We start from the raw sequence: 26286 nt of genomic DNA, 5'->3' as shown, positions 1-26286 counted from the left end.
GACTTGGGCAAGAAATTAAGCATGAATCATTAATAGATTAGATTTTTATTTAAAAAAAAAAAGAGTCTCTGATCGTATCAAACCAAATTCCAAGATAAAAAAAATTTCTTATTATGGACAGTACTGGTAAATACAGAATGCACTTACCATTCCGACTCTCTTCATCAATGGCCACGATGGTAGCTGGTGGGCCTCCCCTAGCTAGCTTGCAATCTAGAGAAAAGATAATCAAAGACCATGATTAACAGGTGCATGAGAACTTAATTAAGGTTACATTCACCAAGATATATACCAATATTAAAAAAATACTATCAACTTAGTTTACAACATTTCAAGTGTTTGACTATTAACAGAAAACATTTTTCCAAGGCCTACACAGATTCTATGACATCATAGCCAAGCACTGCTCAAATTAACTGTGAGAAATAGTCAGTCTTTCTGGTCAGAGATAATGGAATGGTAATTTGATGCAGAGAAACAACATAGAGAGATGATTAACAGGATAAATGATGAGAAAGCTCCACAACAGAAACAAATATAATTGGAAATTAATTGTGATAAAGGGCATAATTAAAGAGAGTGAACAGAATGTTAATGATTCTCTAAAAACAGTAGAGGGAAAACAGACAAGCAAGGGATGTCATGAGGTGCTGGGGATCATTTTAGTCACCTTACCCTCATATTGCCAGTCTGGAGTCAAAGTACAAAATCACCATTGGGAGCAGATTAGAGAACAGAAGAAAGGAAGAAAGGATACATGTATATATTTAGCGAGAGATTTACAGATTCACAAAGTTCATTATACCATAACAAATGAATTACTTAATGATCTGTGAAAAAGTAACCCATCAAATTTTATAATACTAATATAATATTAACACCAAAATTAGATAATATATACATTCACCATCAGTATAGAACTATTTAGCAGTGACAATAATATAAAATACATTTATACAGTTTTTTTAACATAAATTGTTTAAAGCGAGTTTTTATACTTTTGTTGAAATCTTCAGAGTAATGTCTGTCAATCAGAATTGATAATTCATATTTAAACACTCATTTTACCTTATTGAGCATAACTCAATAATGACTATAAAATAGCTTTATAACATCTATAAGTTAAAGGTGGAGGCTAAGCTTACAAGTTGACACATGTACATTTCAGAGGCAGAAGACACTCTTCAGACAAACTAATAGGATGATATGTGTATATATGTGCATTTATGGCACTCAGATGCATGCTAGAAAGTAACTTGACACACATGGCTAACATGTGCTATCGGGAAGACAATTTCTAGATTTGCTGATAAAAACTCATTTCCTGCCTTTTATGCATGTTGGCGCAGGTCATACAGTCTTTGGAAGCAGAGCTCTGTGAAGTAAGTGCATTTCCTCTTCTGAAGTGGAAAGGCTGTTTTAATCTCATCTTTATCAATGTTCATGTGTGCCTCTTCAGACTTCACATCCATAGTAACTCTACTCTGTTCCCTCCTTCCTGGACCTCCCCAAAGCTTGGCTCTCTGTCTATCACCTCTGTTCTTACACAGGTTTTATCACCAGCCTCCCAGGGATCCTGTTTCTGGGCGTGTCTGTTCATTTCATGAGATCTATCTGCATGCAATTCAGAACAAAGTTAAAACTTCCCCCCCCCCCAAAAAAAAAAACATTATGTTTCTTGTTTGAAGTAAGGAGAAATTCTGAATAACCATCTAAGATTTTCCTTCTCTGGCTTAAATGAATCCCCAAGTGTTCCTGTTTTGGATATTGAGCCTAGCCTTCAATACCTGAGACATTTCTCCAGCCCCAGTTTAGTTTTTGTACAGCAGTGACAGGAAGTATGTAATTATGGAAATGTGGCACAGGGGCACTTGGAGAATCACCCTCAGAAAGAATTAATGTAGCTCTCCTAGAACTCCTATCCATTCCCACAAAACAAAGGTGATCTGAAATGATGAGCCTGGCTTTGATCCCCTAACTCTTATATTCCTTTGTCACTAGGCTCCCATTTTCCACCAATAAGTAATACCCTGTCCAACTGATGCTTCAGGATTGGCCCAACCCTAATTTTATTTTATTACTTTTAAACACAGAACACTGATGTGTTTGTCGGACACATTATCTATTAATAACACAGTATTCAAAGTAGCTCAAGTATTTGTTTTGAAATGATGCATTCATAAAAGTATAATTAGCTCTGAAATGCAGGAAAACATTTTTTAATAACAAGTTTATTTAGAATTGTCTTGAGAAGAAAGTCATTTTGGATAGAGTAGATAAGGACTTACTGAGTGTAAAATACCCTAAGTGAAATCAAAGGGAACACTGGGAAGCAATTTGGAATTTCCTGTTCTCTGTGGCCTGTAAGAAACCCACCTTCCATGAGGAGGGTGAGTTAGCTGCTGGTGAGGGTACCTGGGAAATGGGTTTCTCCACTCTGTTTATTTTACTTGTCACTGACTTTGTTAAACCACGCATAGGTATTCCATGCTGAAAATTTTCAATCTCTTAGGGCCTTACATATTTCCAACATCTAATGAGCTACTAAATGTGAGATGTGTCATTACCCAAGTCAAGGTGGCTTTTTCTACAGATATGTCACCATGCTACATGTATACCATACATCCTTTAATGATCTTAAACAACTAGTTGTATTGAGAATCAGAAGTGACAAGCAGTGACAGTTTTCAGATTTCAATCCTAAGACATTCTGTTTGGACTGCAGTCCAAGGACCATTCAAAGTTAGCTACTAACTAAAATCTTCATCTAGGAGAGGAGGAAGCCTAGGAATATCATCTAATTCTAAAACTTTCCTATAATATCATACACTGTTGTCTCAATAAAATTCAGAGTTCTTCACTTTTATGTCATGTGCTGCCATGACAACTGTCACCTAATTGTCAATGACTGGCACATTGTTTATTCCTATCAGTTTTCTGAGAGTTCCATTGCCCAGACCATGTCTCCACTTGTAATTTCAAGGCAGAACTCCAACATCAAAAATCAGTTGTTCCTTAGTCCTAGGCCAAACCTGGTCTCTTTCAGTCACACTGGCAAAGTAAATGTCAATACTGCGTGACAACTGAGTGAAATCATCTATGCCCTACTACTTCCTATGCTTCCTTCCAGGGACCCACTAGCAAGTCTGAATTTAGTGGAAGGCATCTTTTTATATGTTATGGTTTCCATCTTCTGACATGTGAGAGGATTCTTAACTCTCTTCTAGTCAAAGATCTCCCACGTTTTCTTCCCGCAGGAAAATATGTCCCAAAATTTATGCTAACTTTCTATCTTTAACATGGTTGTCATTGTCACATAAAAATATTCTTTTAAAAATGCTTAATACATATCATATGAAATTTCCTCTTCCCCAAGACTCAAGAATCTCCATGGAAAAGGAGAAGGACCATTATAAGAGCCAGAAGTAGTTGAGATCATTAGGGGAATAGTGATGTTTTCATAGACACGGAAGTTATACTTCTGAACTTGCAGAAAATTTGAAGGAATACCAAAGAATATGCACTTTCCAATCCAAGCATAGATGGGGTGGGCCTGGCCATCAAATCCTGCCCCTACCTAAGGAGCTATTTGTTAGCTGATGAGATGGCAAGAGTGAATTTCCTTCATGATGTGAACCTGGTAAGGCAAGCACACAACATGAGAATGCCCACTCCCAAGACTATTTAGGAAACACAAACTGGACTCCACGGGAAAAGAAAAATACATAAAATAAGAAGAAATGTCAAAGTTGGATGGAAAAGGAGAGGAGCGTGGAGAGGGTGGTTATGGGAAGTGTTGAGGGAGGTGGGATGAATATGCTCAAAAATACTATATGAAATTTTCAACAATAAACAAAATATTGTTGAAAATGACTAATCATTTGTTTTAGATTAGAACTAAGCATTTTATGGCCTAGACCTCAATGTGTAACATTACTTTAGAGAAAAAAAATCAAAATATGTTAAATGGCCCACTGGATGCTCAAGAATACATATTTCCCCTGCCTCTCAAACTCCTTTAGTGTGTGTTCTAACTGTTGACAAAATCTAGATGTTTTCTTTTCCTTAGTACTTTTCCTTTCATCCAGAGCCACCCTCAAGACCTGTTGATATTACATGTTTTATTTTTCTATTGTTACGCATTTTTTCCTTTTTGATCAATCTGTCCTTCATGTACATCTTGTACTGTTGTCAACATACACCTTACCTCACCAGGAAAACATTTTCTGGCCCCTGACTTGGTAGGAGTTCCTGATGCACACTTACGATAACCTGCACCAACATAGCAATTTGAGATGATCTGAATCCCAGTGACAAAAATCCTCTTAAAAATCCTAGACCTTCTAAATAATCCTATGGTGTGTCTTACAGATAAGAACATATTATAAATTAACCTTCCTTTTTTTCCTTTTAATCTTTAAAATGTCCTAAAGTACAAGAAACTAGAAAAGATTCACTGAAGTTTTCAACTTATTATAATTATTTGACACAGTTGTTAGAGGATTTTCACCTCTGTGACAAAAAAAATACAAAACTCACACATCTAATCTGTAAATTCAGCCATTTCAAGTTGAAATTGCTCCCTAGTGAAATATTTATGCTTTGACATTTGATATATAATATTTAATAATCTAGTATGAAAGAGATGGACATCCCTACTAAAAGTTTTCCAATGTTTCCTTTATTTTAATATGTCCCCTGAAGATCTATTGTGTTGTTAATCTTATTTTGTCACATTAACCAAATTGACTTCATTCTTTATTTTACATTGAATTTTGAAAGAAACCACTACAGAAGACTACAGCTAATCAAAATGCAGAGTTGTAGATTCCTGTCCAAATAGATAATTCTACTAAACAATTCTCATGCCTAAGGAAACTCAGTGGAAGTTAGGGTAGAAACATTTTAAGAGCCAGAGGATCAGGGAGTTTGTTGTGATATTTTGTCTCCTACTAATGTCAGAAACTACACCCATAAAGTCTCACTAGCTTGATCACCTAAACACAACATGAACAAGAATGACACCAATAGACATTCCATAGTGGTTGGAGAAAAGCTCACAGGGTGTCAAGTCTACATAAACAATTACAAGCAACTACAGAATCATGAGAGTGGAGAAATAGACACACCAATTGGTTAACTACACACAAGTAACATTATATGTACTAAGCAGGTTATATTTATGTGTATATTATATCTGTATGTGTGTATGTACATATAAGCATGCAAGAAAAATCAACAAGGAGAGCAACCATCAATTTGAAAGAAATCAAGGAGGGGTAGGTGGAAGGGTTTGGAGCAACAAAAGGAAAAGTGAGAATAGAAATTATATTAGAATATAAAAAGCTAACAAAACAAAAAATAAAATTAAGGCTTAAAATATTTTATGTGTATGAGTGGTTTCCTTGCATCTAAGTGTGCATATTAAATTCATGCCTGGTGTCTACAAGGTCAGAAGATGGCATCATATTCTTTGGACTTGGAATTATGAGTTGTTGTATAAGTGACAGAAATGGAACCCAAATCTGCTATAAAAGCACCAGGTTTCTTAATTATTCCTAGTCTCTGTTTTTGCTGTTATAGTATTTCGTATCTACATAAAATGTGTTTGGTGAAGTTCACTAAGCATTGCCTTCCATCAACATGATTGCTTCTCAATTTAATATCTTTTTTTTAAAGTCCACTGAGTTTTCTTAGATCGAAAACATAAAACAAACAAACAAACTAACAAACAAAAAACCACAGCAGATGTTTAAGTGTCTGGGTGGGGCAGAGTCTGTGTGTGTGTGTGTGTGTGTGTGTGTGTGTGTGTGTGTGTGTGTGCGCGTGCGCGTGTGTGTGTGTGTGTTTTGGGGGTATGGCACATTATGAAAAGTGGTTATACAGGATAGATTCAAGACACTTCTAAAACCAATTTGTTATTTTCTTTTCTAATTATTCTTAATGAGGCTATGTGAAAACTTCTCAGCCATGATTGTATTACTCAAAGCTACTGCACCAACTCCAGGATTTAAGATCACAGTCTTCAAGCAAGGAGGGCCTCAGCCTTTGTTTATATGTAAAATACTTCTTTAAATAGATATTTGTATAAGCCAATTAAGCATATGCATAAATGCTCATTAAAAAAGCAAACTGTTGACCAAAAGAAGAAAGAAATGATAATCCTTTAATTACTGCTAATACTCAGTAGGTGTTTGTTTTAAGCTAACATCTGTTTCACAGGTGTGAAATATTTCTAGAGCTTTATCTGCCATATTTACCTGTTAGTGTGTTGACATATTTTCTTTTCTTACTTAAATGGGAAAAATATAGATTTATTTCTATTTCTGGAACCTTGGAAGAATGTGTCATTATTTACCATTGTACTTACTACCCTTCATTTATACATCAGTATGGATGTTGTTGGAGGGAGAAGAAAGATGTATTTCATTTGATTGAATTATATACAAGTAGCTAATTAAGCAATGCAGGTAACTATAGTTAATTAACTATTGCAGTGGTTGTGGAGTCTGGCAGTTTACAATCCTTCACCTTATTTTCCTGCAGTAATATACTTGGCTCCTCTCTTTTTTAGAATGTTCCATGAGCCTTAGAGGGTGGTAGAATGTCTTGTTTAGGGCTGAACGACTGTGCTAATTCTCTGCATCTTGGGCAGCTATAAGTGTCTTCAATATTTGTGCTATAGAGAGTCTATTTTGAGGTTCTAGTATCAAAAAGGAAACATCTAAGGAGAAATAGACAGGGTCTGGGAAGAAAGTTACAAAACAAGAAAAATTGGAAAAGTGGTAAAATAAAAGTGAACACAAGACTGTCCCCTGTTTCTCTATTCATTTCATCTTGTTTTCTCAGGGCTTCCCTAGACACAGTAACTAATAATAACCTGCTTAGGGTCAGAATGTCAGAAAGTCATTACTGATGAGTGTAGGAATTGAATTGCAAGCCCCAAATAAATCTATCTTCTCTCCATATGACACCAGAGAGGCAAAGTACTTGCAATGTCTTTGTGTGTCATAGCCTTAAGCATGACATTATGCCATTCAATGAATACTTTATTCCTGTTATAACCATCTAAAGAACAAAATAAATACTGATCCAGTACCAGAGGCCTCATACATTGCTGGAAGCTCATTCCAATTAGAGGGATACTCTCTCAGCCTAGACACATGGGAGAGGGCCTAGGCCCTGCTCCAAATTATGTGATAGTCTTTGAAGACTCCTCATTGAAGGCCTCACCCTCCCTGGGGATCAGAAAGGGGATAGGATAGGGGTTGGTGTGGGGGGGCAGGGGAGGACAGGAGGGTGAGGGAACTGGGACTGACATGTAAAACAAACTTGTTTCAAATTTCAATTTAAAAAAAAAGAACAAAATAAAAGTCATTTTCAATCAGAAGTCTGTTGTGATCCATTCTGAGCAGAAAGAAATTGGATGAAATATGCATTTGTGCAATAAGAACAGAAACAGCCCTCACATGCAGTAATGGCAGTTTCAGGTGTCCCTAATGTTCAACATGTGAAGAACAAAGAAAGATCTTCTGTAAGTCCTTCCACTCACAGGCTCCTCTTTAAATAAGAAACTTGCAAATGACTAGGTCTTTGAAGATCTTTTTATGGGACTTTGTGGGGAAGATCCTACAGTTCCTTTTACTACAACTGCATATCTTGCATTTTATATACTGAATAAGCCCAATGAATACTTTATTATAATTGTGCTGCTCCTGGCCTATAAGCTGCATGGTCTTTCTCCATTCCCATCTTTTTTCTTAGTGCTGTGAATCAAATGTGTGTGTGTGTGTGTGTGTGTGTGTGTGTGTGTTTCCTATATAATTAGAAAAGACAGCATACAAAGGTTGAGATTGGAACCTCTTGAAATATATAAAGCCTGAGACACATCAGGGCAGGCCTCTTCATAGTGTTTCATTTTCCTGTGGTGCTGGCCTTGGTAAAGACCAAAAATAGACATCCTCTGAATGTCTGAAGTATTAATAATATGGATGTAGATCTCTTGAGATGGCCTCACGTTCCTGTGTTGCTAGACTTGGTATTCTCTTGATTTATTTTCTACTATTAGTTGGGTATCTTTTGGGAAATAGCAGCTTCCATTATCAAAACAATGTATCATGACAGTAGCATGTCATTGAACTCAAATCTGTTCTGTCTTGAGGTTTAAAAAAAGCTAAAAATAAATTTTAAAAAATCAGGCAAAAGGAAAGAATGTGTGAATGAAGGGAAGGCAAAAAAGCACATTCTGAATTGAGTAATTGGAAAGTAATAATTATCAAAGCACACACAACTCAAAGCACATTGTCTGGAGTGATTAATGTCTCTGTCTAATAGGACAGCTTATGGCAAGTTATACTAATTAATGGCTACATTATTGACCCTAACTTGTCATATACTATGTAATTTATGCATACTCGTTCAATAAAAGTGTAAGATTTATTTTATAAACCTTTATATTTACATACCTTATAATAAAAGTAAATGTCATAAAAATTCTGATTTTTAATCTTGTCAAGGATTTTGGTAAAGGAAGTACTAGATGATTTTGAAGGAGATATAATAGTTTTAAGAAAAAGGTAAAAATGAAATAAAAGGAAGAAAGGTATACATCCATATAGCAAATATTTTAAGACAAGACTTTTCACCCCAAAACTGGACTTCAGAGATTATAACAGTACAGAAATAATCACACAAGTATATTGTTGTAAAGCTATACTAGTAAATAACTAGAGAATTATGCATCTTTATTAAATTATCATTATTTGGGTGTCATCTGCATGTATGAGAGGTAGAGTGATTGACTGTGTTTATTGTTTCTTTGTTGTTATTGTTACCTTTGCTTTCATATCATTAAGACTTGGGTCCATAAAACTTCTGTTCTTATACAGGCTCATTTGCCACAAGGGCTAATGCTGTGTTTTGCAAAGAAAAATACACTCTCCTGGTATTGGAAGAAGAAAGGTAGTAAGTGATCCAAAGTGAGATTGAATGGGGGATCTAATGCGTAGTTCTTTGGTGTCAGAAACAACAGGCAATTGGTGTCTGGCCACCCATATATCCGGGGTACCTGCTGGGGTTTGTACCACTGGGAGTTTCAGGAAAACTTCAGAACTGTGATTGGATATTATTCTGTCTCTTTTGATATTTCCTCTTGTGTTTAGTTTCTGGTTTTTTTTTTTTTTTTTTTTTTTTTTTTTTGCATCTTAGTGACAGAAATGGATCGTGGGCACTGTGCATATTTAAACATACTAATTTAGGAAGGTATTTTCTACAACACTAGTATCATTTTCATAGGTAAAGGTAACTTGAAGGTGGGTCTTAGAACAATTAGTATTGGGATTTGTCATTTGAAATTTTAAAATGACATTTGATGCTTTTATTTTTACAACTTTCTCACTTCTTGACAATCTTTTGTATTTAATGAATATGTCTTCTATGAAGCAAATGTTCAACTTTACATTAAATAGCTTCTTTTGAAGGATATGCTGACAACCAGACATGTGTATGTTGAAAAGCTCTTCACAGTTAGTGACTGTCATTTTCACTTGTGTCTTTTGATAAGATAATACTTGGGAGATTGTCATATTCACAAAATACCTGTTTGTTTTTTTTATCATTTTTCTGTTTAGCTCAGGCTAGCCTTCCACTCTTTATATTTTTGCCTTAGGCTCATATGTGTTGGATTACAAACTTGTTCTACCATGCCTCCTTCACACTTGATTTCTTGATGTGGTGTTTTTGAAAAATCTCCTGGACATAGAGATAAAGTTATTTCTCTAGAGTATCTTCTACCAGTTATAAGTTTTGTCTCTTTTTAGGGCAAACAAATATTAGTCTTCAAAAACTATTCTTATATTTTTAATTAATTTTGTAGTATTGGGCATGAAATCTAGAGCTTCATAAGGTCCTATATCACTGGAATACATCATCAAGTATAATAATTGTTTATGATATGACAAAAAGTAGTGAATATCTAATTTTTCTAAATGCTAAAAGGAAGCAACACACACCATCATTATCAGCAATAGATTTTCACTCAACTGGATGACAACATTGATTTCACCTCAGCACTAAATAAAAGAGATATTAATCTAAAATTAAGTGTGTCATATCAGCTGTTTTTAATATATGGATACCCTTGGCATTATGGAATTAAGTGAACATTTATGACTAAGAACAGGAAAGCAGCACATTAAAGTAAAATAAACTAATTCAATTCAATTGGAAAATGAGTTAGAGAATAATTCAGGGGGAAATGTAGTAAAATAATTATCCTTATATAAGAAAGTATAGCCACCAAAATTCAATTTTTACTTTGACATCATATATTTCTCTGACTTTCTAAATGACACAGTTTTCCCTTTGAATATATGCCTGCATTAAACAATTTTAAAACACATCAGACCATCATTTTCACCACTATCTTCAATCATATTCTTAAATTTTATTAAACTTGTTAGAAATCATTAATTGTTTTTATAACTACACTTATTTCCAGTGGTATGCTTTTGAAGGAGAATAGTCAATAACTATGGTTCTTTAATGTCCGAAAGGATTTTAGCTGAACTATAGCTCACAAATGGATATTAGAATCTCATTTATTTTAATATCTCTAAGACTTCCTTACCATTATATAGTCCATTATTAAAGAAAACTATATGTTAATTCAGTTAGACTTTGATGACAATATCATTTTTGGTATTATCAATTATATTGTGCATTAAATGATATCAACATTCTTGTAAATGGGATATATTGATCACCAAAATTAATACCCATGGGGTCTTAATTGCTTTCTTTTAATCATTTTATAAATTTTTGAATCCTTTAAAGATTGTGGCCTATCCCATCTATTTCTGCTGACTGCAATGCAAGAGTAAGAAGTAAGCCCTCCATGTGAAACTCCTCAATATCAATGTAGATCTCTATTGCTTATCTCAAAGGCATTATTAATGTGACAGTGTCATTACAGCACAGACATTGTGAACACAGCATCTGGGCTGGAAAGATGGCTCCATTGGTATGGTAATTTTCATGCAAGTACACCAAGCTGAGTTCAGATGCCCAGAACCAATGAAAAAACACAGGAATGACAGTTCATACCTGGTTAAGAATGGAAAATAGGAAAGAGAGAGAGAGAGACAGAGACAGAGACAGAGAACATAAAAGAGGGAGCCAATATTGGTTGAACACAAAGAAAGGTCGAGGGAACTACAAGACTGCTCCCAACTAACAATCTCAGCTTCCGTGGAAAGGCTATCATAAATGCCCTTCCTGGAGAGTGAGATCAACAACTAACTTCTCCATGGAGCCCTCAACTAATGCCTGTTGAAAATAGGAGCAAACACCCATACATAAACACTGAGTCGAACTAGAACCCAGAAGCAGATGGAGAGGACAAGACCATGCGGTAGAAGTACATAGAAACAGCTTACCTGAACAAGGAGGAGCTAAGGGCCACTAGACTGATAGCTGGGAAGCCAGCAGGGGACTGACTCGGACCCCCCTGAATATGGGTCTCAGCCAGAAGGTCTGAGCAGTCTAAGAGACCTCAGACAGTGGAGCCAGGATGTATCCCTGGTGCACAGAAGGACTTTGCAAACATATCCCCCATGGAGGGATAACTGCCTTATTCTAGAGATAGGAGAGAAGCCCTAGTCCCTACTTCACAGGACCTGTCAGATCTACATGACCCCAACTGGATGGCATTCCCCTACATATGGAATTGTGGTGGGGGGTTGGGAGGGGAGGATGTTTAGAGTGCATGTGAGAGGGCAGAGAGGGTAAAAGGGAGGGAAGAAGGGAGGAAGGGTGAGAGGAGAGGGAGGGAGGGAGAGGGAACTGGGATCGACATGTAAAATAATAAATTAAAAAAAATTAAAAAAAAAAGAAAACGCTTTGACTCCAAAATTTAAGCTGAAGAAAAAGGATTTCTATTTTTGTTTCCACAGAAAATGAAAAGATGTGGATTCCTTCCAGAATAATGTGGTTTGATCACACCAGACCGCCTGAAACAGAGTACAAGCTGATCCTACATTCCAAACAGCTGGACAAAACAGCCCTACAGACTACAGCTAGGATATCTGAATCTTCTTCGAATCCCCCAAGACAGCGCCCCTTACCAGCAGGAAGTAGTTTGGAAAGAACGATGCCCAAATTCCCAAATATTGTGTATAAATGTTTGTTTTCATTTAATTGGACTTTGTTATATAAAATTAAATAAAAAAATTATATAAAAAAAAAACATGGTAAAGGGGGCAAGACAGATGAAAGATCTGGAAATTGCTAGCTAGCCTGTTCACCTTGGTGAACTCTGGATTTAGCGAGAGTCCCTGTCCCAAAAACAATTGGGAGAGCAATTGAGGAAGACTCTAGTGTCCTTCAAAGGTATGTGTACACAAACCGAAACACAAAGATACTCACATGCCACACATGCATACATGCATACACACAAGATACAGATCAGCTGTTTGTTTTGTCACTCAGGTGAATATTCTTGACCAATAGTTAGGGATTCAGAAAACCATAAATGGCTTAATGCAATGTAAATTACAAATAATCTCATTATTTTTGCTTGTTTCCCCATGAAAAACATAGATCAATTTACCTAAGACAATCTTGTTTGTTTAACAAAATAATTCAATTATCAATGGTCTATTTCATTAGAATGCCATCGTCAACCCTAACCTGACACAATCCCAATGAGCCCTTTGCACTGAAAGATCTGCATTCACCCTCTTGAGTTCAGATCCAAAATTTTGATATGTACCACTAAAACATAGCCTAAGTTCTTTCAAGGCAATGGTATCTCTTATTAACCTTCCTTTAATGTAACTATTTATTACTAACAGACTGAGGGGTGGGAAACACTCCCAAATAGCTCACATTATTGTGTTCAACTCAAAAAAATCCCATCTCTAATATATCTCCAACTCATTGACATGGAGATGTTCCCATCATATGTTGAACCCTTGGGGTGAATCTGCAGCTGCAATGGCACGTACTGATGATGAACCTCCACTTTGAGGGGCCTGTGCCAAGCTTCCAATTGCAAATTTCACTTTGTATACCAGGCTTTTTGAGAAATATTCCTGAACAATGTGATCTGATCAGATCTGAAAGTTGTAATGTTTGATGGAAATTTGTAAATCAAATGAGTATGGTAGGTTGTGCCCTACATTAAATTATGTCATATTACAGAACACAAAAGCTTTGAAGGAATGCCTTGCCCTGAGTAACTCCATAGTTTGTCCCATTTTGAGTACAAATGCAGATACAGAATAACTCTGTGTCTGTGCATAGGTAAACAATCACAAACTATAAGAACTGTTGAATAGGTTACATATGCAACCAAATATTACTACCTATAAACTTAACATATTAAATTAGGAACACATGGACACATGGGTGTATCAGAGACATGACAGAAAAAAAAATAAAAAAACAAAAACAGCATGCCTAATAAATGATGTAACACATACATCTTAGAAAATAAAAGGATGATCGTAAAGAAGAGAGGCATGACACCTATCTTGTCCCATTATCTAGTCATTCTTCATGGCATTTATCCAGTAAAACTGCCAAATATAACTACTCTGAGACACAAATACAAGTGTAGTTTTATTGCTATGTTCCTTTAGCAGAAAAATACTATTGGATTTTTCCCTAGGTCTATGACCAATCTAGTGTAAGGTTCTTTGTCACATTAGCCATGTCAAATACAGGTTCTATCTCATGAAGAAGACATTTTTCATATTAACATTTTCTTTGTTTCTCACATTCATCACTTCTACACACCAGACACTTGCAGACTCCAACTATAGACCCATATTATTGCACATGGCATTGAGTATGTCTCCTTGAGGTTTTGTGTCTGTTTTATACAGTGGACATGAGAATGTACTGGTGAGTGTGTTTCAAACAATATACTAATAAGATTTGCTTTTACTTTAAATCTACCCAAACAATCTCTGAATATTCTTCATCACAGAGAAAAAAGATTTTAAACAATCATGGGATGACTTCTATTATATATATTTGGTCAGTACATAGTTAAGCTCCAGAATATATCATAGCATCCAAGACTTCTAGCTAAAACAATTAATCTCCACCCCATAATTCCAGGACTTTCACTCATCCAGGAAAATATAACACAGAGTTCTGGAGTAGTCAAAGAATCAATTGTCTTAGAAGATCACTGCCCAAGAGCTTTAGATGGAGACCAGGCCTGCACATCACAGAAAACATTCACTCAAGGCTGAGAAACACAATGTACTGTTAACCAGAGCAATGATTTACATGCTTTAATTGCTATTGTTTTCTTCCCCTTAATCACGCATTTATATTAACCAATTATTGTTATTTTTTCGCCATTATGATGTTTGAGCTTCATAGCTAGATTTAGAATCAGCTAAGTAGATTTCTCTGGGGCTTGTCTATGAGGGTATTTCTATCCTTTAATTTTTATTTAAATTAAAAACAATCTTATTTTACATACCAACCCCAGTTCTCTCTCCCTCCCATCCTCTTATTCTTCCTCAAGCCATCTCCCCATCCCCCCTCCATTCACTCCCCAGGAAGGGTGAGACCTCTCATGGGGGATCATCAAAGTCTATCACATCATTTGAGGAAGGACCTAAACCCTCCCCAGTGGGTCTAGGCTGAGAGAGTATCCCTCCATAGGAAATAGACTCACAAAGCCCATTCGTGTACTACGTTCCCAGCTATCAATCTGGGGGCCCACCTACTCCTTCTTGTTCAGGCCAGCTGTCTCTATAGGTTTCTGTAGCCTGGTCTTGTCTTCCCTCTCTGCATCTGGATTCCAGTTCAGCTCAGTGTTTAGCTGTGGATGTCTTCTTCTGTTTCCATTAGCTACTAGATGAGGGCTGTATGATGGTGAATAAGTTAGCAATCAATCTCATTATCAAGAAAAAGCATTCATGGTAGCCTTTTCACTGTTGCTCAGATTATTAGTTGGCGGCAGTCTTGTAGGTTTCTGGACATTTCTCTAGAGTCAGTTTTCTCTTCAAACCTATAATGGCTCCTTTCTTTGTCCTCTATTCCTACACTGACTCAATCTTCCTAGTCGCATGTGCTTTACTCGCCTCCTCTTCTCTTTCTCCTAGTTCTCTCTCCATTTACTGCCCCCCCCACTTCCCATGTGCTCTGGGGGACTTGTCTCTTCCCCCTTCTGTGAGGGACCTCATATGAATCTCTTAGATTCCTCGTTGTATCCTAATTTCTATGGAACTGTGAATTATAGGCTGGTTATCCTTTGCTCTATGTCTAAAATCCATATATGACTGAGTACATACCACATTCCTCTTTTTTTGAGTGAGATTACCTCATTCAGGATGGTTCCTGCAAGGTTCATCCATTTGCCTGTGAGTTTCAAAATTCCATTTTTTTTTTTCTGCAGAGTAGTATGCCATTGTGTAAATTTGCCACATCTTCTTTATCCATTCTTCAGTTGAGGGGCATCTAGGTTGATTCCAGGGTCTTGCTATTACAAATAATGCTGCTATGAACATAGATGAACAGATGTCTTTTTTGCATGGATGTGAGTCATTTGGATATATGCTGGGTCCTGTGGTAGACTGATTACCATTTTCCTGAGGAACTGCCATACAGATCTCCAAAATGGCTATACAAGTTTGCACTCCCACCAGCATTGGAGGAGTGTTCCCCTTTCACCACATCCTCTCCAGCATAAGTTGTCATTGATGCTTCTAATTTTAGCCATTCTGGAAGGAGTAAGATGGAATCTCAGAGTTGTTTTGATTTTCATTTCCCTGATAGCTAATGATGTTGATCACTTTCTTAAGTGTCTTTCAGCTTTCTTGATTTCCTCTATTGAGAATTCTCTTTTCAGTTCATTTTTTAATAGGGTTATTTTGTATTTTGTTGACAGTTTCTTGAGTTTTTTCTTTGTATATTTTAAAGATCAGCCCTCTGTCATATTTAGGATTGGTGAAGATCTTTTCCTAGTCTGTGGGCTGCCATTTGGTCTTGTCAACTGTCCTTTGCCTTTCAGAAGCTTCTCAGTTTGAGGAAGTCCCATTTATTAATTGACGATCCCAGTGCCTCCTGAAGTTCCTTTATTCTACATGGCTATTTTGGCTATCCTGGGTCTTTTTTTTCCATATGAAGCTGATTATTATCCTTTCAAAGTCAGTGAAGAATTGTGCTGGGATTTTGATGAGGATTGCATTGAATCTGTAGATTGCTTTTGGCAAGATTGCCATTTTTACTATGTTTATCCTACCTATCAAGAGAATGGGTAATCTTTCCACTTTCTGGTATCTTCTTTAATTTATTTCTTTAAAGACAAAAAGTTCTTGCTATATAGGTCTTTCACTTGTTTAGTAAGAGTTACTCCAAGATACTTTATGTTGTTTGTGGCTATTGTAAAGGGTGATGCCTCCCTAATTTCTTTCTCAGCCCCTTTGTTGTCTGTATATAGTAGGGCTACTGATTTTTGTTTTTAGCTTATCTTGTATCCTGCTAGTTTGCTGAAGGTGTTTATCAGCTGTAGGAGTTCCCTGGTAGAGTTTTTTTTGGGTCGCTTATGTAAACTATCATATCATCTGCAAATAAAGACACTTTGACTTCTTCCTTTCCAATTTGTATCCCCCTTGATCTCCTTTTGTTGTCTTATTGCTTTAGGTAGAACTTCAAGTACAATATTGAAGAGATATGGAGAGAGAGGGCAGCCTTGTCTTGTTCCTGATTTTAGAGGAATTGCCTTAAGCTTCTCCCCATTCAGTTTGATGTAGGCTGTTGGTTTAATGTATATTGTTTTTATTATGTTTAGGCATTTTCCTGTTATCCCTGCTCTTTCCAAGACCTTTATCATGAAAGAGTGTTGAATTTTGTCAAATGCTTTTTCAGCATCTAGGTAGATGATCATATGGTTTTTCATTTTCAGTTTGTTTATATAGCAGATCACATTGATAAATTTTAGTATGTTGAACCATCCCTGCAACCCAGGGATGAAGATTACTTGGTCATGGAGGATGATTTCTTTATATTCTTGGATTTGGTTTGCCAGTATTTTATTGAGTATTTTTGTATCAATGTTCATGAGGGACATTGGTCTGTAGGTTTTTTTGTTTGTTTGGTTGGTTTTTTCTTAGTTGTGTCTTTGTGTGGCTTGGGTACCAAGGTAATTGTGGCCTTCTAAAAAGATTGTTAATGAACCTTTTGCTTCTATTGTGTGGAAAAATTTGGCATTAGCTCTTCTTTGAATTTCTGGTAGAATTCTGTACTAAAGCCATCTGGCCCTTGCCTTTTTTGTTGGGAGGCTTTTGATGACTGCTTCTATTTCTTTAGGGGTTATAGGTCTATTAAGTTACTTATCTCTTCTTGATTTAATTTTGGTAAGTGATAGTTATCCAGAAGTTTGTCCATTTTCTTTGAAATTTCAAATTTTGTGGAGTTTTCAAAGTATGACCTGAAAATTGTCTGGATTTCCTCAGTGTCCATTGTTATCTCTCCCCTTTCATTTCTAATTTTGTTAATTTGCATGTGCTCTTCTTTTTGTTTAGTTTTGATAAAGGTTGTCTATCTTTTTGATTTTCTCAAAAAACCAACTCTTTGTTGCATTGATTCTTTTGTATTGTTTTCCTGATTTCTACTTTATTGATTTCAGCCCTCAAAGTGATTATTTCCTAGCATCTACTCCTCCTGCATTCTAAGGCTTTCAGTTGAGCTGTTAATTCTCTAATGTGATGATCCTCCATTTTCTTCATATAGGCACTTAATGCAATGAACTTCCCTTGTAGCACTGCTTTCAAGGTGTCCCATAAGTTCTGGTATGTTGTTTCCTCATTCTCGTTGAATTCTAGGAAGTCTTTAATTTTTTTTATTTCTTCTTTGGCCAATGTATGGTGCAGTTGAGCATTGTTCATTTTTTCATGAGTTTGTAGGGTTTCTGTGATGTGTGTTGTTGTTGAATTCCAACTTTCAAGCATGGTGGTCTGATAAGAAACAGGGGACTATACTATTTTTTTTTGTATCTGTTGAGGTTTGTTATGTTGCCTAGTATGCAGTCGATTTTTGGGAAGGTTCCATGTGGAGCAGAGAAGAAGATATATTCTTTTGTGTTTGCATGGAATGTTCTATAGATGTCTATTAAACCCAATTGAGACATAACTTCTGTTAGTTCTTTTGTTTTCTTGTTAAATTTCTGTCTGGTGGTTCTGTCTAGCAGTGAGAGTGAGGTGTTGAAGTCTCCCACTATCAGTGTGTGATGTTTTATGTGAGCTTTGAGTGTTAGTAGTGTTTCTTTTATGAATGTGGGTGTCTTTGTATTTGGGGCATAGATAGTCAGAATTGAGACTTTGTGCTGATGGATTTCTCCTGTGATGAATGTGAAATGACTGTCTTCATCTCTTTTGATAGATTTTGGTTTGAAGGCTAACTTGTTAGATATTAGGATAGCCACACCTGCTCTCTTCTTGGTTCCATTTGATTGGAAGATTGTTTCCCAACCCTTTACCCTGAGGTAATGTTTGTTTTTGAAGCTTAAATGTGTTTCCTGTATGCCACAGAAGTATGGATTCTGTCTTCATATCCATTCGTTTAGCCTGTGTCTTTTTATAGAAGAGTTAAGACCATTAATGTTGAGCGAAAGTAAGGATCATTGATTGTTAATTCTTGTTTGTTTTAGATTTCTTGTTGTTGGTGGTATTGTGAATATATTTGCCTTGTTCTATCCATTGGATTCTGGTGAAGGGGGATTATCTATTGCCTATGTCTTTGTGAGTGTAGTTAACTTCTTGGGTTAGAGTTTTCCTTCCAGAACTTTCTGTAGGGCTGGATTTGTAGAAAGGTATTGGGAAAATCTGGCTTTGTCATTATATATCTTGTTTTCTCAGTCTATCATGATTGAGAGTTTTGCTGGATATAGGAGCCTGGGCTGGCATCCATGGACTCTTAGTACTTGTAGAGCAAGTATCCAGGACTTTCTGGCCTTGAGAAACTCCATGGAGAAGTCAGGTGAAATTTTGATAGGTCTGCCTTTATATGTTACCTGGCCTGTTTCCTTCGCTGCTCTTAATATTCTTTCTTTATTCTCTGTGTTAGGTGTTTTGATTATTATGTGCTGAGGAGTCTTTTTCTTTGTTCCAGGATGTTTGGTGTTCGGTATGCTTCTTGTACTTTCACAGGCATGTCCTTCTTCAGATTGGTAAAATTTTCTTCAATGATTTTGTTGAATATGTTTTCTGCACCTTTGTGCTGGGCTTCTTTGTCTTCTTCTATGCCTATTATTCTTAGATGTGGCCTTTTCACAGTGTCCCATATTTCCTGTATTTTGTGTTAAGGATTTGTTGGGTTTAAGATTTTCTTTGGTTGATGGATCTATTTCCTCTAGTTAATCTTCAGTGCCTAAGATTCTCTCTTCAATCTTCTGTATTCTGTTGGTTATGCTTGTGTCTGTAGTTCCTGATCATTTGCCCAGTTTTTCTATTTCCAGCATTCCCTCTGTTTGTGTTTTCTTTATTGTCTCTATTCCAGTTTTCAAGTCTTGAACTATTTGAGTTGTTTCCTTTACCTGTTTGATTTTTTTTTTTTTCTTGGCTTTCCTTTTTTTTTTTAAGAGATTTGTTCATTCCTTCCAATTTTTTGTTTGTTTTTTCTTCCATTTCTTTAAGGGATTTTCTCATATCATGTTTGAGGGGCTCTACCATTTTTATGAAGTTATTTTTTAAGTCGTTCTCTTCTGCTTCATTTGCTTTGGTGTGTTCAGGTCTAGTTGGTGTAGAGTCCCTAGATTTCTGGTGGTGCCATGCTTGTCTTTCTAATGTTAGGTGTTTGCCATCCTCCCATTGCTTCTTCCAGTGGGTGCAGCTAGAGTCTCTCCCCCTTTCTACACTACTCTCCAGGTTGGCTTCTGTGGGTCAGGAGTTCTATGTACCTCTGGGTGAGCCAACCTCTCTAGGAGGTCTCTCCTCAGGCAGAGGCCAGGCGATCGTTGGTGGTCAAATATCAGGCAGGTGGGGACTCAGGGTGGTCCTGTGTGGATAGGGGGATCTAGTGTTCTTAGAGCAGATCCAAGAAGTTCCATGGAGGTGGAAGGATTGTTGGATCCACCCGTTGGCCCCATATTCAACCAGAGCATTGGGCCAGTGGTTTCAGTAGGGCACAGGGTGTGAGGGAGGGCAGGTTCTGGGGCAGGGAGGGTTTTGTGGATCAGAGTACTAGGAGTTTTCTCTCTGGGGACAGGATATAGCGGGGAGCAAGATTCCGGGCTAACCCAGAGAATTCCCAGGGAAGGGGGTGGGGAATATTAGACCTGAATTGGTACCAGACTCACCTTGGCAGAGGCCTGGTGATGGGGTCAAATATCAGGCAGACAGGGACTCAGGGTATGCAGATGTCCGGCAGAAGTCCGTCATTCCGGCAGAGGCCCCAGGATGGGGGTGCCAAGATCTTGTTTTATTTTGATTATTAACCTGTGCTACCAAAACCCAATTAATTCACTGACTCAAGTTACCCAGTTTAATCATATTTCCCCAGTCTACAAAACCCTTAATACATATGAGTGCCAACTTTCTGTTTTCTAATCCATATCCAGGCTGCTTTTCTTTCAAAACTACAGTCTTAAGTGCCAGTACATTGAAATTTCTTAGCGTGGTATCTGCTTAGGTCAATAACTTAAAGAGTTGTTATTGGTATTTATATTATTATTACTCTAATGTTTTTATTATAATATCTCTAGTTAACATACTGTTAAAAGAAAATGAGTGAAGAATAAGCTATTGTTGTTTTTAAAAATGAAAGTTTATGTCATTTTGTTCTTAGTCCCTTTGACATATTTGTTCACTTTAAATTATTTTATAATCGTTTCTATTTCTGCTTTTTAGTTTCACTCATTTTAAGCTTGAAATTCATTGGGTACTCGAGTCAAGTAACACAAATGATTAGTTCAGGTTCTATATCACTGAAGTAACATGACCATTGTCTTGTGGATACTGGATTTGTTACTGAATTCTCTTCCTGTCATTACACTGTGTATGAGAGAGTTAAATATAAAGAAAGAATAGTGCAATGCTTCCGACAGGGCAAAAGAGTATGTTTAAATTTCACAGAGTATGTTTAATCTCAAAGGGTGTGTGTGTGAGAGAGAGAGAGAAATACATACTTTTATTAATTTAGCATAAATCTAAAAAGTTAATGTTACATTATCCATCATGTTACACTTCAGGTCTTTAGACCTGCTCAACCTACAGATCTATAATGCTGTACCCTCCCCTTACATGTTCCCTTTCTCCAAAATTACATTTCTAATAAAATTGGAGGAACATTTCCTTTTCTCCACACAGTTCCCTACATTTGCTATTTTGTACCCTACTCCTCTCTCCAGATAGGATTTCATCCTGGCTGGGGTGGATTTCAACTCATTGTTTTTCCACCTCCCCAGGTCTGGAAGTATAGGAATGCACCACTGTACCTGCTGCATGCTATGTATGCTTCCTACTGACTGAATATCCATCCTGACAGGTATATGGACATAACTCATGGAGACTTTATTTACAACCCAGTCATTATTAGTCTTGGGAGTATCTGCAAAGAATCCTCTTTAATGGTGTGATGATATCTTTCTTGCACAAATAAAGCCTTTCTGGGGGTCAGAGAATGGATCTTGCCACTAGCTAACCATAAAGGTCTGTACAGATAGACAGGAAGAAATGCAGCTGGCCAGAAACTACCACTACCTATGTTATTTCTTGTCTGTCTGACAGACCCCCAGACCTCTATGGTTAGCTAGTGTCAAGCTCTATTCTTTGACCCCCATATAGGCTTTATTGTTCCAGAAAGATATCACTGCAAATAGTGTCAGGAAAGTTGTATTTCCACATGCAAATGAGTAAAACAAACAAAAATCAGTAGGAAATGAACAAGACCTAAATATAATCACAGAGATTATAAACAGCAGACAGCCATCAGGGAAAGACCCTGGACCTGAACTGTAGGGACATTTGTTGGGCATTATGCAAAATCTCAGACAGCAAAGTTTAAAAAAAAAAAGAATGGGACTATTAGAAACTAAAATGTATGTTGTACAGCAAAGGTAAGAAATGATACAGTGAAATGATGGCTTGCAAATTTGGACAAAACATTTGCATACCACATATATATCTGAAAAAGGCCCAGCATCATAATTTATGAAGACATGATATAATTGAATAATTAAAATATAAAACCCCAATTACTAAATAGAGAGAAGGCAAAAATGAACATTTCTTTAAAGAGGAAATAAAAATAGGCCACAAGAACATATCTTTTTTTTATTCCAGTTGTAATGTCTATTGAAAAACGATCCATTAATGTGACCCAAATTACTGCCTTTCTGGCAGTACCCAATGGGACTGTAGCTGAGCATTGGTTACCATGGACTTTGGGGGGCTGACTCATTAGGTTGTCCTGCTGTGGAAATGACCTCCTCTGGACATCTGTTAGGATTTCCTACCAATGGTCCTGCTGCTCTTGATATCCGCTCATAAAAAGGGGCTTTGTACATGGCGACCCTAGGATTAATCTACTTCAGAAAAAAATTGTCTAAGCCATTATCTCCCCAAATTCTAATGCATGATTAATATTTTTTACAAATCTTACTTCAGATGAAGATTTCTGACCCTAAGTGTTCCCAAAAGTGTTTTGGAGACAAAGTTAAAACTTCATGAGCACTTTGTTGTAGTGCACATAGTGTTAAAATCTGTTCATATTGACGGACATTTAGATTGCTTTTTTTTTTTAAGTAATGAATGCTATAAGGAATATTTTCATGCAAATCACTCTGTGACTTGATGAAAGTCTATGCTATAGGTAGATTTTTATGTCAAAGTTAAACAAATACATTTTAATATGTCAGAATGTGCTTATTTATTTTTGACAATGTATGTGAACCTGTAGCCTATATTTGTCTATATTTAAATGAGATTAATTTCTTGCTTCTATGTTAGAAATGAAAAACGGACCTGGCATTGTGAGAAGTAATACATTCACATACTTCTCCAAATGTTCACCTGTTAGAAGAACAGTAAAATCACCCTACATTCTTTTTTATAATTTTGTTTTTTTAATGAAAATATTTTATACAATATGTATTATTTTCCAAGATCCCATCTTCCTCCCTATAGACCTAATTTTATATTCTCTCCCTTTCTAAAAACAAACAAACCAAAAAAGAAAGGAAATTAAAAACTAAGATACAAACCAAAAAATACCCACAAAAAAATAAAAATAAGCAAAAGAGCATTAAAACAAAATATTCCAAATAAGACAAAAGGAAACATAAAGCCCACAGAAATATATCCTTGAGTTAATTTTCTGTTAGCCAGCTACTCTTGTGCCTGGGGCTTGCTCTGAAGTGCCTGGTACACTTAGTGAGACTCTGCTGGAGAAAACTGATTTTCATTTTTCCAGAAGTTATCAATTGCAATTAGCTTCTGGGTTAGAGATGGGATTTTGTTTCCACTTTCTATTCTCCATGCTGGGTGTTGTCTGGTTTGAACCTGTGCACATAGGTCTTGTATAAGCTGTCACAGTCTCCTTAGTTCATATGTGCATCTGTGCTGTTGCTTCTGGAAGAGAGATATTTTCCTTGAAGTCACGCATCACCTTTGGCTCTTAAAATCTTTCTGCCCCCTTCTCTACATAAATCCCTTAGCCTTGAGGGGTTTATTGAAGATAGCCTATTTAGGACTGAGTCTTTCCAAGTCCCTGACTCTCTACACCATTGCACAATTGTAGATTTCTGTGTTAATTCCTATCTATTGCATGAAGCATCTTCTCTGTTATGAGTTTAGTAAGGCATTAATCTATGATTATAGCAGTATGTCAAGCTGAATCACTTTGTTGTTATGTTCCTTTAGCATCACAATCATAGTAGATTTTCTTCTAGGCCCACAACCATTCAAGTTTCAGGTTCTCGGACACCTTAGTATCAGGTATAGGTTCCATCTCATTGAATGAGTCTTAAATATAGTAATAAAAAAATAAATAAAAAGTAGTAGATAATTCTAAAAATGTTTTTGCCATCATTGCACTAGTATTTCTTTCAGGCAGATTAGTGTTGTTTATTGCAGGGGTTGTTACAAGTAGCTTTTTCTGCTAGCAGGTCTGGTCTGGCCACTGCACCAGCCCCAAATAACATGTAGAGGTGCTGTATTTTATATAAAGCTGTTGGCCAGTTATTTGTTTCTTATCGGCTAGCTCTGTCTTAATGATTAACCCATTTCTATTGATCTAAGTACTTCCACGTAGTCTTATCTTACTGGAGAGAGGGGCTAGCATTCTTCTCTCTCTGTCATCCATCTTGGAACTCCTCCTTACTACTTCCTCTCTCCTCCTAGTCTCCTAATCCCTCCTATCTTGCTTTCCTATTGGCCAACAGTGCTTTATTCATTAACCAATAAGAGAAACATATTTACAAAATGACATCTCCCATCACTGGGTGATAATGATTCTGGTGCAGGATGGTAGACATGTATCTATTTTCATTCTTCTACATATAGCCATACAGCCACTGTTTTTCTCTGGTGTGTAATTTTGGCTTCTTTGTCAAATCTCAGTTGTTCATTGATGTGTGGAATGATGACTGAGTCTTCAGATTGACCCCACTGATTTGTTACCAGTTTGTTTTTATGACTACAGTCCCACAGTACAGCTTCAAACCTCCACTTATATTACTCAGACTCTTCTAATCTGTTTTCGTTTTTTCCTGTTTCTCCATATAAAGTTTACAATTATTTCTTTCAATTTCTGTGAAGAATCATGTTGGTATTTAGATGAGTATTTTATTTTCATAATAGATTAGCTTGGTAAGATGGCCAACTACACAATATTGATCCTTCTGATCCCCAGAAATGGGAAATCTTCCTATCTTTTGATGCCTTAATTCAATTTCTTTCTGCAAAGTCTTAAAGTTTTTATTATACAAGCCTTTTGTTTTGCTTGAGTTATCTGATTGTATTTAATTTTTTGAGGCTACTCTGATAGCTACAGCTTTCCTGATTTCTTTCTCAAGCTGTCTTTCATTTGTCTATGAGAAGGCTACTGAGTTTTGGTTGTTAATTTCATGATGTGCTACTTTGCTGGAATTGTTTATCAGCTGTAGATTGGTTTGTAATTTTTCATAAAGCATTAAATGGTCATGACAGAGACTTGCCAAATGGGGGCTCAAAACTTGACTCATTCATTAAAAATGTGCTAATTCTAGAGATGATGTAGATGAAAGCCAAAGAACATTGAAACACATCAAAGTTGGACATATAATTTTGAAAGTAAAAGTGCAACATCTTGGAGGTTTTTAGGGAGTTGACTATGTGAGCAACATATAACTTGAGCAAAGAAAGCATGGAGTAGACTGCCTCAGGACACCGGGAATTAAAAAAGGCTGTTCCCCTTTGTCTTTCCCTAAACCAGTGTTTCTCAATCTTCCTAATGCTACTAACCTGTAGTACACTTCCTCATGTTCTCTTGACTCCCAACCATAAAATTATTTTGTTATTACTTCATAACTCTAGTTTTTCTGCTGTTATGAATTATAAAATAAAATATCTGACATACAACATATCTGTTATGCAACCCCAAAGTTGTCATGACCCACAGGTTGAAAATCACTGCACTGTACACATTCAATATTCCACAATCAACTATGCTAACATCTTTATAAAGAGAAATTGGAGAAGGGAGTTTTCTATAAGAGAAAAATATTTTAATTTTTTTGTCTGCAAAAGCACTACTAACTTAAGTGGATAAAAACACTATATATTCATTTTATGCATTATATAGCAGGTGATATAATTAATTGATGTATATACATGATAAAGCATTCTTCAGTTTTTAGTCAGTAAGTCATTTTTCCTATTGAAAGAAAAATAACCTAAAGCTGATTATAAACACATTTTATGATGTTTTGTTATTATATCATTTAAGGATTGTATCATTTCATGGAATTTTATGAGGATTTAATAGGATGGTTGAAATGTAAATCATGAAATAAATATTGGATATCAAGAAACTAAAATAACATATCATGAAGGACAAAAAAAAGTCATTCATGTTTTCAGAAGCTAATTATTATTTATTATATCTACAATAATAATCATGGTATACAGGGTTGTAATAACAACCTGGGAATCTAAACTCTTATTAGAATATAACTTTCAAATGAATATGACCATGTGTAGTGTTTAATGCAGGGACTACACAGTGCTGAAGACAAGGAACTGTGAGTACTCAGCTATACATGTGATACCTTCATTAGTCTCCCCAGCT

General features: G+C 36.2%; 1 protein-coding gene across 1 annotated transcript in view; it reads right to left on the bottom strand.

The window, feature by feature from the left end:
* The window catches only part of Pcdh15 (protocadherin related 15), a 586560-nt gene that overhangs the window by 500461 nt on the left and 59813 nt on the right, over positions 1–26286 (bottom strand). The window contains exons 2-3 of the mRNA XM_051186893.1: positions 676–690; positions 148–213 (exon numbers count right to left, since the gene is read on the bottom strand). Of these exons, the coding sequence (XP_051042850.1) occupies positions 148–213; positions 676–690 (81 nt within the window). The remainder of the gene's footprint in view (positions 1–147; positions 214–675; positions 691–26286) is intronic.

The sequence above is a fragment of the Phodopus roborovskii genome, unplaced genomic scaffold (assembly GCF_943737965.1).
Source record: "Phodopus roborovskii unplaced genomic scaffold, PHOROB, whole genome shotgun sequence".
NCBI lineage: Eukaryota > Metazoa > Chordata > Mammalia > Rodentia > Cricetidae > Phodopus > Phodopus roborovskii.
The sequence above is the reverse complement of the archived record's forward strand: the minus strand, read 5'-3'. Positions and strand labels throughout refer to the sequence as shown.